At 36.4% G+C, this 14697-nt stretch overlaps 1 protein-coding gene across 1 annotated transcript; it reads left to right on the plus strand.

The window, feature by feature from the left end:
* The first annotated feature begins 11264 nt into the window (after positions 1 to 11264).
* LOC111876031 (AT-hook motif nuclear-localized protein 27) lies at positions 11265 to 12205 on the plus strand. The gene has a single exon (XM_023872582.3). It carries the CDS (start codon positions 11374 to 11376, stop codon positions 12127 to 12129), a length of 756 nt encoding a protein of 251 aa, XP_023728350.1. The 5' UTR covers positions 11265 to 11373; the 3' UTR covers positions 12130 to 12205.
* Positions 12206 to 14697: the final 2492 nt, after the last annotated feature.

The raw sequence follows: 14697 nt of genomic DNA on the forward strand, positions 1-14697 counted from the left end.
GACTCCCATCATCGACAACTCCACAAAGCACAAAGCAAGCAGCATTCGAGCATTGAAGCATACATAGGACTCCCCATCTGTGGTAGCTCCACCTTCTCGGCTCATCCTCGGAAGTACCTCTGTACCCCGTAGCTTTACCCCTTGTGCGTTCTAACTAGATACTCTCACTCATCACATACACACAAAAGCATAACGCACATATAACAGCAAACCCTAGACTAAGGCATCACAAATCAGGCCACTCTAGTCCTAAGATGTGAAATACCTAGCCTGTCTCTAGCATGCAATAATATCTCATAAAGTGCATAATAGATATTTCATAATACAAAAGTAAGGGTATTTTGGGAAATCACCGTTTGGCTCTGGCTGATTGTACACACTGCTCTTTCTTGCTTCCTCCTTGAACTCTTATTCACTTTTAGAAAACCCTTTATTTGGAAAACTTTTTCTTACTTCCTCAGTTTGAGTCCAGATTTACCCGTAGGCGCGTCCGAATCCCTCAAACCAAGGCTCTGATACCAATTTGTAACACCGTGATTTTCAAAAACAAAATTTTCATTTAAATACTCAAATTAATATTAAGAACACTTGTTTAAAATCTTATTCACATTCGAATTACAAAACATAGTTTCATTTTCGTTAGAATAGAAGCCAGGATCCTCCAAAATACAACTCTTTCTTCGGTGTGTACAATCGAACCGTTGCCATCCCGCGTTACTATAAGAACCTGAAACAACATAACATAAACAACGTAAGCACGAAGCTTAGTGAGTTCCCCAATATACCTTACGCACATACGCCTTCCGGCCCGGATCTTTCGATCCACATAACTTTGCCTTCCGGCCCGACCTTCCGGTCCATGTGTCTCAGGGGACTTCCGTCCCTGCTGGGTAAACCTTCCGGCCTTACCCACGCCGACCTTCTGGTCCATCACACATCATATCGCCTTCCGGCCCATAACATATATAACACATAATACAAATACTCTAACACATAAAGCACATATATCACATATCATACCTGACCTTTCTGTCACATAATACCTTGCCTTCCGGCCCGTATATAAGCATGTATATCACGCGTAGCAGCTAACTTTCCATTCATAGCATATAAACATAACACACAACATACTTGACCTTCCGGTCACACAATCAAACCCTTCCGGGTGAAGTATAGTGAGAAGACTCACCTCGCGGTCACTAGGAGATAGCAACTCCTAAAATCCCTTGCACTTGATCCTCCGAGCTGCAAGCTCCCTGTAATATCATATATCCTTTATTTAATACTTCTATCTTCCACGTTAACTGACCCTAAGAATCACACCAGTCAACTCTGGTCAACAGTCCAATGTCAGCTCGACTGGACTCGGCGAGTTCCCTGGCGACTCGACGAGTTTGGTCGTCCTTCACTCCTCTGAGATTCCCCTTCTACTCGTCGAGTATCCTCTTTGACTCGACGAGTCACTCCTGGAAGAATCGCGGGGCCACCCCGACTCCACTCGCCGAGTCTGAAGAACAACTCGGCGAGTCCCAGTGAATCTTCAAGCTACTCGCCGAGTCTGATCATCCGACTCGGCGAGTCCATGCCATGCAGTCGATCAAACTGCTTCCTGAGATACATATATTCCCGAAAAACACACCAATGGGACTTCCTGGACCTTTACACATACTATTACTGGGATTTAAACACTTGCAACAACTCTATAATCTATCAAATCCTTAAATGGGTTTCATAAACCCTAATTCCATAACACATCAACATAGCAGAGGATAATTCGAAATATTACCTGAATGACACCCTCTCTGTGTCTCCAAACCTCATAACTCGATCCTCTTGATCCTCCTTTGATCACCACCTAGCCTCTCCTTGCCTATCAACCTCTTTAAGCTTCCACTAGCCTTCACCCTTGCTCCAGATGCCCACAGCCGTCTAGGGTTCTCCACAATCGGCCAAAAGACGTGAAATGACGACATACAACCCTTAAATACGACCCAATACGAAACGGCTAGGGTTTCTGCTGAACAGCGTCGACTCGCCGAGTCCCTAATGGACTCGTCGAGTCCAGTCGCGAACCCGCGACCAAATCTGCGACCCTACTCGGCGAGTCTGGCTCCAACTCGCCGAGTCTCCCCTTTAAAACACCCCAAAATGCAATTTAACAATACTTGAGATTTTGGGCTGTTACATTACGTCATAGAGGTGTTCATGTTCAATCCTCCACTTTTGTAATCGTGAGGAACAAGACATCGATCATGTGTTTTTTGGATGTGAGTATGTCACTATGGTGTGGAGGTGGCTTGCATCGTGGGCCTCTTTTCTGCCATCGGTTCCATGGAACCTGTTAGAATTTGGTATCATTTCAAATTTCTATCTTCCCAGCAAAAAATGTGCTTACTTAAGGAGTACTTTGATGTATACCATTATATGGTTAATCTGGAATGCTAGAAACAGGTGGATATTCAACAAAAGCAATGTTGTCCCTTTGAAGACGATGTATGATATCCAATTTATAGTTTTTAATTAGATCAATCATCGATCTAAGTTGAGTTCGTTGGAATGGTCGATGTGGATCTGTAATCCTCTTCTTAATTGTTTCTTATAATTGTTTTCTTTAGCATCTTGCTAGTATTTTTAGTGGATTTTCATAATATTGCGCCAATAAAAAAACTAATAGGCATCCAAAAAGTGAGGGACAAAGTTATTTATTATCTTTTCTTAATGGGTTAATGACTTAGGATGGTAATAAGGTTTTAACTTTGTTCATATTAGGTCCTTAAGGTTTTTTTGTATATATTACACTAACATGGTTGTTATAATGTTTAAAAGAAGTAATAAGGTTTTAATTTTGTCCGTATTAGGTCCCTAAGGTCTGTTTTATACATATTACACGTTGTTATAACCATTTAAAGAGGGGTAATAAGGTTTTAATTTTGTCCACATGAGGTCCTTATTTTTAATATTTTTATCAATTCATTTAAATCTTTTACAATTTATATTAGTATCTTGTTAGATGTTTCATCATTTCATCTTCTTATTTTAGTCGCTCATTCAACACAACCACATTTTCAATTGAAAGGTTACATAACAATTGTTAGTCGTTCATTCACCACAACCACATTTTCAATTGAATGGTTACATAACAATTGTAATTTTCACCAAAAAAAAAACAACAACAACTAATAATAATAATCAAAGTCTTAATGATTAAGGCTATGTTTAGTGCGCCACAGCTAGCTAATAAGCTAGTTTATTTTTCGATCTTTTTTAAGTTGTCATGTTTGGCAAACCAAAAAATAGTTTATAAGCTAGCGTTTTAAAAAAAACTACTTCGATTAGTTTTTTTAATTTTCCAAATATATCCCTTACTTTGACCCTGGCTCCGCTACTGGCTTAAAAGCTAGCTGAAATTTATATAATGACATAAAAGGAAATTTAAAAAATATGTTTTCTTAATTAATTAAGGGGTATATTTGGAAAATTAAAAAAAATAAAACTAGTCTAAGTAGCTTTTTAAAACGCTAGCTTATAAGTTACTTTTTAGCTTGTCAAACATGACAGCTTAAAAAAGATCGAAAAATAAACTAACTTAATAGTTAGTTGTGGCGCGCCAAACATAACCTTAATCATTAAGACTTTGATTATTATTAGTTTTTTTTGTAAAAATGACAATTGTTATGTAACATTTCACTTGAAACCGTGGTTGTGGTGAATGGGTGACTAAAATAAGAAGATGAAATGACGAAACCATCTAACTAGATATTAATATAAATTATAAAAGAGTTAGATGAAATGATAAAAATATTAAAAATAGGGACCTAATGTGGACAAAATTAAAATCTTATTACCCCTCTTTAAACGGTTATAACAACCATGTTGGTGTAATATGTATAAAAAAGACCTTAGGGACCTAATATGGACAAAATTAAAACATTATTATCTTTTTTAAATGGTTATAGCAATCATAGTGGTGTAATATGTAAAAAAAAAAAAAAAAAAAAAAAAAAAAAAAAAACCCTTAAGGACCCAATGTAGACAAAGTTAAAACCTTGTTACCCTCCAAGGTCATTAACCCTTTCTTAGGCTATGTTTGTCGTACTAGTTGAAAAGTTAGTTGTTAGCTGAAAAGCTAGCTGTTAAATGAAAATCTAATTGATTAGAAATGTCATTTGGTAAAACTGGCTGAAAAGCTAACTAAAAAATATAAAATGACATTTAAAAGAATGTGTTTCTATAATTAATTAAGGGCTATATTTAGAAAAAATTTTAAAAAACTCCTAAAAAGCTAGTTGTAACACCCGGAATCTAGGAGGCCAAGTTGGGGAAGGAAAAACCCTAAGTCAATGAGTCAACTCGTCGAGTCCAAGGAAGAACTTCACGAGTCGGACCAAGTTCCGTGTCACAGAGTAAGTGGCCGACTCGGCGAGTCGGGGGATTGACGCGACGAGTCTGGTCTGGGTTGGGAAACCCTAATTTCGGGACTTAAGGCCCTATTTAAGCATCATATTCTCATTCCATTAGCCTCATCTTCAGCCCCAGACCCCAAACCCTCACCCACGAAACCCTAGTGCATCTTGTGAGTGTTTGAGCCACCTTGGTGTGTTTTGTATGCTCTTGAAGAAGGAGAAGAAGATGAAGGAAGTTGGAGGTTCAAGAAGGAGGAAGTAGATCCAAAAGATACCCATTTGATGCATTTCTTGGTAATCAAGTCTTCATCTTGGCTTTTGGTTTATTAGATCTCCTTATATCCCCTTTTTGGAAGGTTTTTGGTCCAAGAATGATCCTTTCATATCTGGACGTCCCCCAAGCATGATCCTTTCAGATCTGGAAGTATTTGGGGGTGGTTAAGGCATAAAGGTGCAAGCTTTATGCTATTAGGAAGTCCCATGCAAGCTTAAAGGGATTATTGTGGCCTCGTGGAGCCCTAAAGGCCATGCAAGGAAGTAAAGTCCAGGACTTTACATGGTTATTGGATGTTTAGAGTCTAGATCTTGATTTCCCTGTCTTGGTTTGGTGTAATAAGGGTTTTTGGACCATGGGGTTATGTCATAATGAGCTAAGGTTTTGTCTAAACCCATTAAGAAGGACTTAGGATGGGTAAAGCTTGAAACTTTACCCTTAATAGGTCATTTTCAGAGTGTTTATGAAGTTTGGAGTTCAGATCTGAAGTATAGGGGCTTAATCCTTTAAGATAGTCCAACAGACCGAGGAACTCGGCAAGTCTAGGGAGGGACTCGACGAGTTTAAGTGAGTTGTCCCGTTTTTCGGTTATGGGTGAACTCAACGAGTTGACTCGGTTTGTCACGAGTCTGGTTAGCGAGGGAAGTCGGCGAGTCAGGGGCTGACTCGACGAGTTGGTTCGCGATTGCAGGATTCTGAGCTTTTGAACTTGGCGAGTTAATGGAGCAACTCGGCGAGTCAGGTCAACCTGGAAGTGTTGACTTTGACCATGGACCGTTGACTTTGACTTTGACCGGAGTTGACTTAGTTTGACTTCTGGAGGGCATTTTGGGACTAAGTGTTATGTTGGTATTGGTAGCTCGGGGAGCTAGGGGAGCAGCAGTTCGAGGAATTGTCGGATAGCAGCCGGAGGTTTCAGCCAGTCGTCAGTTGTGCGAGGTGAGTCTCCTCACTATGTGACTGGGTCTAAGGCCACAATGTCGACCCATGTAGTTTATGAGTAAGAAGACCTGGGGGTTAGCCCTAGGCACTGTATGCTAGTATATGATTCCGGACCAAGGTTTGATGTCGGGCGGGTGCCCATGGAATGTTTGTATGTTAGTTATAATTGTTGTCTTTGTGATACTTGTATGTGCCTGGTAGGGAGGTAAGTGTGGGCGAGGTCCCATATCTCATCACTAGTTGAGTATAGATGGGGTTCCATATCTCAATATTAGCATAGTAAGGGAGAGGCCCATGATAGGAGAGAAGTGAGTATAGGTGGGGTCCTGTATCTCACTAACAGCAGGAGTGTGGACGGGGTTCCATAACTCATCAGTAGCAGACCATGGGCGGGGCCCAAGATAGGCAAGGCCTTAGTACAGGAGTACAGTAAAGAATGTTTTCTTTATGCGCTAGTATGTCATTTGATTGCATGTATGTGTATAGCGGGTGAGGTCCAGAGATAGGCGTGGCCTAAGAGAGACAAATTTGTATACTGAGCGGGGCCCGATGTTGGGTAAGGTCGAATGCAGCGAGCGGGGGCCCATTATGTGGTTATGTGTATATGGTTATGCGTATGTGGCATGTGGTAGGTTGGGGAACTCACTAAGCTTCGTGCTTACAATTTTCAGTCTTGGTTTCAGGTACTTCCGGTAGCGGAGGGAAGAGCTCGGGGTAGGCATGAGCATACGACCCGTGGGACCGGACCGGACCGGAAAAAAACCGGGACCGGACCCGGACCGGAAAAAAACCGGGACCGGACCCGGACCGAACCGGATTATCATATTAATGGGCCGGTTTTCGGGTTTGGTTTTTATCAATAATCGGGTTTCGGGTTTGGACCGGACCGTACCCGAATTAAATGATTTAACCCGGACCGGACCGGAAAACCAAAAATTATTTTCTTTTTTTGATTGACAAACAGTAAGCGAGAATTACCAAAATAAAAAAAATGTTGTCCGATTGAATTGATTCGGCCTCTCCTGTGGATCACATTATAGTGTCAATTTTTTTTGGTTTCGGACTCTTTTCTTGATCGTATTATAGTGTCGATTTTTTTTTTCTTAAAAAACCAAAAGTTATTTCCTACTACATTTTTTATTAATAAAACTAGTGCAGTTTTTTTTTTTAAATAATGCAGTATTTTTTAATAAACATAATGTTGTTAATTGTAATTTTTTTTATAAAAATAGTGCCGTTTTTTTTATATAAAAATAGTGATGTTAAGTGCAATTTTTTTATATATAAATAGTGTGGGTTTTTTTTAATAAAATAGTGTGACTTTTTACTAACGTTTTTATTTGTTTGCATACACCTCATTTGCACGTATTCTAATTAGAGTCTCGCATCGTACCATTGTATTCATCATATTTTATGTATTTTTTTAGTTGAATTGTGCAAACAACAAAGATATGAATGATGGATGTTACGTAATAAGATTATAATTTGAAATATTATGCTAGAGAGTGACATGACAAACAAAACCTGAAACCGTGAACAACAAACATACGAAACCTAGTTTGGTACAGGATTGGACCAAAACCGTAAACAACACTACTAAAGTCTAATTCGGTCCAAAACCCGAAACCCGGTTTAGTACCTGGAACCGGACCGGACCAAACCCGGACCCGCTACACCCAAAAACAGTCCGGGTTTTGGGTATGGTAATTCACGATTTTCGGTCTTTGGGTTTTCGGTCTTCGGGCTGGTTCGGTCTGGGTTCGGCCCGTTGCTCATCCCTAGCTCGGGGTGATCGTATGACATACACCAAGAAGTTTTAGTCTGAGATGTTTTTACTCTGATAATTAGAATATGTTTTGAAATGATACTCTAATTTGATATATCTGTCTTTATACTTATGGTTTATTTAATGTTTTAAAAAAAAAAAATTGGTCTTGATTTTTGGAATGTTACACTAGTCTAAGTAGCTTTTTAAAAGAATTAGTTTATAAGCTAGTCAAGTGATTATTACTTTTTGGTTTGCCGAATACAACTTAAAAAAATTCAAAAAATAAACTAGTTTATCAACTAGCAGTGACACAACCTTAATATCTATTTTAATCGCTAATTAGTAACGATCTTATCAGTTACCATCAATAAAACAAAACCAAATATCACAAATAAAAAAATATAAAAAAAAATAAAGTTACACCCCTATAAATAAAAAGTTACAGCCATGTGTTTCATGTTCCACCAATTTTCTTCTTTCATTCACGCCACATAACAAAGTCTTAGTGGCTTTTTACTTTTTATTTTATAACTAAATTTCATAAACTATATTACGTTAGTTATAAATATATTTTAATCAATAATTTTGTTCTTTATAAACGCTGATCAACATTGATATATTTTATATGTGTTTTTCATATTTTTGTTCTATAATCACAGAAAAGAACAAAAATATCATTATGCACCATTTAATAAGTAATTTTGGAGACTATGAATTTTTTATTATAGATTTTTTGATTTCACAATTGTGATTGATAACTTTGTAATGGTGTTATTCCTATTTGAGGTCTCAAAGGTTCAAGTAACATAGCTGAAATTAAATGTTAGTTTAGGAGTAGATTATATTTACCGTTATAAAAATATTATATGTTTTTTATAATGAGTTTGTTTCAGTGAAATTGTTTTTTATCTGAAAGTATAATTTTATAATAAGTTTGTTTCATACTCCAATTTATAAAAGGATATGAAATAGCGTCGGTTACCTTCACATAAAATATTGTTTCATCTTCACATAAAATGTTGTTTCATGATATGTATTTAGTGATGTCTTATTATGGCATATAATATGTACCCAGTTACTTTACCTTTCATTGTTCAAGTGTGTCGTTATTTAAAAAAAAATAAAAAATAAAAAATAAAAGATCCAGACAATACTTAGCTGAAAAAAGAAGAAGCATGCCTTGATTGACTAAGCGTTGAATAGCATAGCGATTAAGAAATGTAGAAGAATTTAAGAGGGATGGATAAGTCTTAGTCTTAGTCTTGTGGAATTATATAGAGTAGGAGATGATAGCTTTTGTTCGTTTTAGAACAAAGTTATTCATGCAAAATAAAGTCTTATAAGATGTACAATTAATCAATTATGACATTTATTTGTTAATGTGGATTGTTTGTCGGAGTTTTGGATGTGAGTTTAGGAATTAGTCGGACGACAAGCGAGTAGCCATTTTAAATTGTAAATTCGTTAAATTTTAAATTATTAAATATGATTAATATCGTAAAAAATTTTGTAAATACCACTATTAACATAACAAAATATGTTAATATGATAATATACCACTACTCATTCATTAAATATTTCTATTGAGATAGAATTTCTTTAAAATATGAAATATTAATCGGCTTCGATAATTCCATTCATTGTCTAGGCGGGAATTAATCGTTAGACGTCTTCTAATCGACCGAGTAATGTCTAGGGATTAATCGATTTTTAATCAAAGTTTAGTTAAAAAATTTACAACACTGGTGTGTGTGTGTATATATATATATATATATATATATATATATATATATATATATATATATATATATATATATTATTGACCATTAAATATATATTGAATAATCAATAAAAGTTTGAACATCCAACTCCCTTATTTTTAACAATATTTCATATTACCCATTTATTTGTATTTTAGTTTTAAATATATTTTATTTTTCTAATATTTAATTATTGTATTTTGTTTAATAGATGATAAATATAATACATTTATATATCTAAGTTTATTTTAATGATCTTACAATTAAGAGCATTGTTATTTTTTTTTCTAACATCTAATTGATTAAAAAATGAGCAGGCCCGGTGATGAAGGGGGGCAGGCTGTGCATATGCACATGGCCCAATATTTTTAGGGGCCCTTTTTTTACGTATACTACGTTCAAGAATCAGTCGGAGTCCACACCCAAAGGCAGAAAAACGATCATTCAAACGGTGATCGATGATCGACTAAATACCAACTCAACAGGTCTGTGTGGCACAACCTCTTCATACAACAACAATAACGTTGTCGAGACATCGAGGCTTCAAGTACGCAGAAGAGTTGATGCAGAGAGGATCGGCGAATAACTATGTCGCAACAATTTTTTGCATCGGTCATGCCCTAGAAATTAGGTTAGGGTTTCTAATTCTACATGCTGTTTTTATTCATCCTATTGATATATACGAATCATCTGGTATTCTGCTTTGTTGAAAGCAATCAAATCATGTTTACAAGTGTAATTTTGTTTGTCTAAGAATTATATAGTTACAATTAGCAATTTTGGTGTAGTTCTATTAACTAAGTATTTTTCATTAAGAATAATTTGCTTTTGAACCAGAAAATCTGTGATATATGTTGAACTTTTTCTGTTAATTTCCTTTGTGCTTGTGATACAATTAAACACATTTATTTTGAGATAAAGATGATGGAATTTCTTTCTTTTGGGTTGTTGTATCAGAGCTGCCCATTATGTCGAGATTGCACCTAAATGTGTGAGATTATATTATAAATACAGATGTTCACTTCAATACAATGCTCAAGAGGAATCCGATCCATTGGTCTCAAGTACTGTTTCCAAGAAAGAATCCACTAAAAAGGATCAATAAATCTGTAGAAAGTGGTGAAACTACTTTGAATAAAGCAATACTAAATAAGGTACTTCAAATCTTCATAATGCACATCAATGATGTTTGAAACTATTTTCAATAATAAAAATGTAGATGACAATGGCATTTATGTTCTTGGTTTTTTTGAACCGGAGGATAAAAATGAATATGATGAAGGAAGTGATGGTGAGGATGAAGAAGACGAACTTGGCCTAGATTTAGTTTTGGAAAATGCTCTATGTTCAAGGGTAATTTGGGAAAAAGAACCACGTTACACAATGGAGAAAATAGACAGTCTTTCAGCTTTAGCAGATGTAGCCTTAGAAGGAGGCACATTTCAGTTTTATATAATTTAATTCGTTACGTATTAAGGTTTAAGGGCATTTTTTTTCGTCTTGTCCAGGACATTTGAATCCTCGGGACCGACCCTGAAAATGAGGTTTTTATAAAATATTTTAGATAGACTGCTGATGAAGTTATTATATTAGTTAAAAAAGAATTCAAAAGATTAAACGAAAAGGTTAACTATTAGAAATGTTATTTAATAAAAGTTAAAATTAATGAAATAATAAGTTGATAATATTTTTAACCTATTGTATAGCTTTATTATTTATCATCACAAATTTTCTCGTTGAAGGTGTTCTTATAAAGATGCCGGACTTTGTCGAAAATGATAAAAATAAGAAATAATGGAAGTTGACAATTCATTTGCCCGTCGTTACCTCGAATTATAACCGTTGAAAAAAAATGTGAATTTTGGGTATAAAAGTAGACAAAATATAGAACTAATTATCCAAATTTGACTTTAATTCTTTATGGAGAAACACAGCTTACTTTTAAAAACTAAAATCTATTATTTTCTTTCTAAAAGTTCTACTTAATAATAACATGTATCGAATAACGCACCAGTATAACATTCGTTTAACAGTAACAGAGATAAAAAAAAAAAAAAAAAAAAAAAGTTGTACACTTTTATATAATATTTTCTTTTTCCTTCAATTCATTTTAATTTTACAATTAATGTAGGATAAGATAAAGGCGTGGGAGTCTTTATTTAGTGGGTGGAAGCCGCCGGTTTGCACTTTAAAGATTGCTGCAAGTCAAGACTTAACAGGTCTTCAATGGCGGATCACGACGACCACCATAAACACCACCCCAGCTCGATTCACCACCTACTAGACCCTGCATCACCAGAAGAAACGGACGGCAGTGGTGGTCCTACCCGCCGTTCCCGTGGTCGTCCACCAGGATCCAAGAACAAGCCCAAACCACCGGTCATCGTCACCCGTGATAGCCCCAACACCCTTCGCTCTCACATTCTTGAGGTATCCGCCGGCGCAGACATCGTCGAAAGCCTCAACGTTTTCGCTCGCCGTAGAGGAAGGGGAGTTTCTGTTCTGAGCGGTACAGGCTCTGTAGCTGACGTCACTTTGCGTCAGCCTGCGGATCCTTCGAACAACGCGGTAACGCTTCATGGAAGGTTTGAGATACTGACGTTTTCAGGCACGGTGCTTCCGCCGCCGGCGCCTCCCAATGCTGGTGGGTTGTCGGTATTTTTGGCCGGCGGAGGAGGACAAGTTGTGGGTGGGATCCCGGTTGGTACATTAGTTGCTTCCAGCCCGGTGGTTCTTGTGGCGGCGTCTTTTGCGAATGCGGTGTTTGAGAGACTGCCGTTGGATGAGCCGGAGGAGGAAGGTGGAAGCGCACAAGTTCAACCGACGGCTTCTCAGTGTTCGGGGGTAACAAGTGGCGGCGGAGGGGTTTCTGTTTTTAACACGGCGGCAGCAGGAACCAACAACAGCGGTTCCGATTACCCGTTTACAGGTGATGTAATGGGTTGGGGATCGAATTCAAGAACTCCTTACCAACGAGATTAATATTTGAAAGTTTAAGTTTTGTACTTTTATCTTATCAATGCAATTATGCAAATGAAAACGAACAATAATTTGGAAATTTTGCATGTACTTTTGATCATTAATTTCATTGATAAGTTTTTATTTATTTTTTCAAAATAGTATTTTAATCTTAAATAAATTAACCAGTAAACAAGTCGATTGAAGTTGACATTCATAAAAAAGTATTCAATACATCCTCTTTAACCGAAAGACACGGATATTCTTTGCTCCGATTACTTATTCACAAACTTCGTTACGAATGTAAGTTAGCCAAAGATAAATGAACGAAGTACGTTTAACAAATTACAATGTTTATGTTTGTGAAGATCCTATACGAACATAAACGAATAAATATAAACAAACACAATTGAACACATACGAACATAAACGACCTATAATATAGTAATGTAATGGGAAATTTGTGAAAAAGTCCAAATATTTTAGGTCAGTTTACGATTTAGTCACAAATTAAATTTTGTTTACAAAAAAGGACAGATTACCGGCTAAAACTTCGGATTAACCCTTCGTGGCCGGTTTCACAGATTTAGCCGGTATCTCGTCTTTTTTCGTTAATTAATCCAAATTTTGGGGCTTTTTCATTAATTAATCAAAATTTTAGGGCTTTTTCATTATTTATTACCAATAAACCAAAATATTTGGACTTTTCTGAAGATTACCTTTAAACTAATATATATTATATGATCTAATTTAATATGTACTATTCCATGTCTTCTTGCTTATGCTCTTCTAGGCTGACCGTGCGTTTTTATCGGTGTCGTCAAACCCAACAGCAAAAATCTCACTCACAAGCCTCGTTAACTCCATCGATTTTCCAAAATTATTCATTCACAACTATATGATCATCTTTCAATCTCCAAATAAAGAACGGAGAAAATCCTTGTTGATTACGTGGATGTCCCTATTACCTAAACATGATTTAAACCGTGGTTCCAACACTTGGATGTTCCTATTACCTAACCATGACTTGAACTTATACACTAATGGCGTTGTCCATAGCGTTGTTAACAATAGAAGACGAATATCACATGTTCAACCACTGATACATTGACTCAAGTCTTACTTGACCCTTGTTTCCTTACAACACTATAGAAGTCCCAACATAAGATGACTCCCACATGGTTCATCATTTATTGGTTTTTTTTTTTGTCAAAAAGTAAAGCATTTTGGAAGCCCCAAATAAACTAAAAAATAATAATGACAACAATTGTCATTATTACATTTTAGTCTATTTAGGGCTTCCAGAATGCATTACTTTTTGGCAAGACAAAAACCAATAGTTTTTGATAAAGATCGGAACACAATCTTATTGATGGATCCAAAAGCTCCTTCTCGTCCCAAGCCTTTTTCTCCTCAATCTTCTTCCAAAAAATGCACTACAATATGCAATATTAGCCCCTCTTTCTCTCCTACAAACATATAGCTCAATTAGGGTTTCTCTCAGAGTGTTAAGATGATAAGGGAGGCGGAAATGAAGACTTAAGGTCCTTTAAATAGGACACAAACCCTGAAAATTAGGGTTTTCACACTCAGCTCCTACTCATCGAGTTGGGGTCCTCCAACTCGTCGAGTAGACTCTAGAGATTGCGCGACCATTAACACTCTCTACTCGGCGAGCTAGGGCCTCCAACTCGTCAAGTTGATAAGACAACAAGAATATAAATTAATTAAATATTATACCTGGGAGTCGGGATGTTACACCTATTGTAAGGAAACAAGGGTCAAGTAAGACTTGAGCCAAGGTATCAGTGGTTAAACCATGTGGGATTCGTATTTTGTTGTTAACAAAACTAGGATAATGTCATTAGTGTATGGGTTCGAAATAAGGTTCGAGTCATGGTTAGGTAATAGGAACATCCGAGTGTTGGAACCGTAGCTCGTAGGTATACCAAATTAATATTTTAATAGTTTATGATGGATAGCTTGTTGACATTTTTTTTTACAATTAGAGTTAACATTCTTCATGGTTTTCAGTACATAAAATCGAGTTGATTTTTTTACCTATGTTGAGTTTTTAATCTTAATGGTTCATTCTTCATGGTTTTCAAGCCCTACTGTAAGGAAACAAGGGTCATGTAAGACTTGAGCCAAGGTATCAGTGGTTAAACCATGTGGGATTCGTATTTCGTATTTTGTTGTGAACAACACTATGGACAATGCGAATAGTGTATGGGTTCGAAATAGGATTCAAGTCATGGTTAGTTAATAGGAACATCAAAGTGTTGGAACCACGGTTTAAGTCATGGTTAGGTAATAGGGACATCCATGTAATCAACAAGGATTTTCTCCGTTCTTTATTTGGAGATTGAAAGATGATCATAGAGTTGTGAATGGATAATTTTGGAAAATCGATGGAGTTAACGAGGCTTGTAAGTGAGATTTTTGTTGTTGGGTTTGACGACACCGATAAAAACACACGGTCAGCCTAGAAGAGCATAAGAAAGAACACATGGAATAGTACATATTAAATTAGATCATATAATATATATTAGTTTAAAGGTAATCTTCAGAAAAGTCCAAATATTTTGGTTT

Source organism: Lactuca sativa, chromosome 9 (assembly GCF_002870075.4).
Source record: "Lactuca sativa cultivar Salinas chromosome 9, Lsat_Salinas_v11, whole genome shotgun sequence".
NCBI classification, from domain to species: Eukaryota; Viridiplantae; Streptophyta; class Magnoliopsida; order Asterales; family Asteraceae; genus Lactuca; species Lactuca sativa.

Excerpts from the sequence above, each read along its gene's own strand:
- LOC111876031 (XM_023872582.3), top strand. The coding sequence starts at position 11,374 with ATGGCGGATCACGACGACCACCATAAACACCACCCCAGCTCGATTCAC.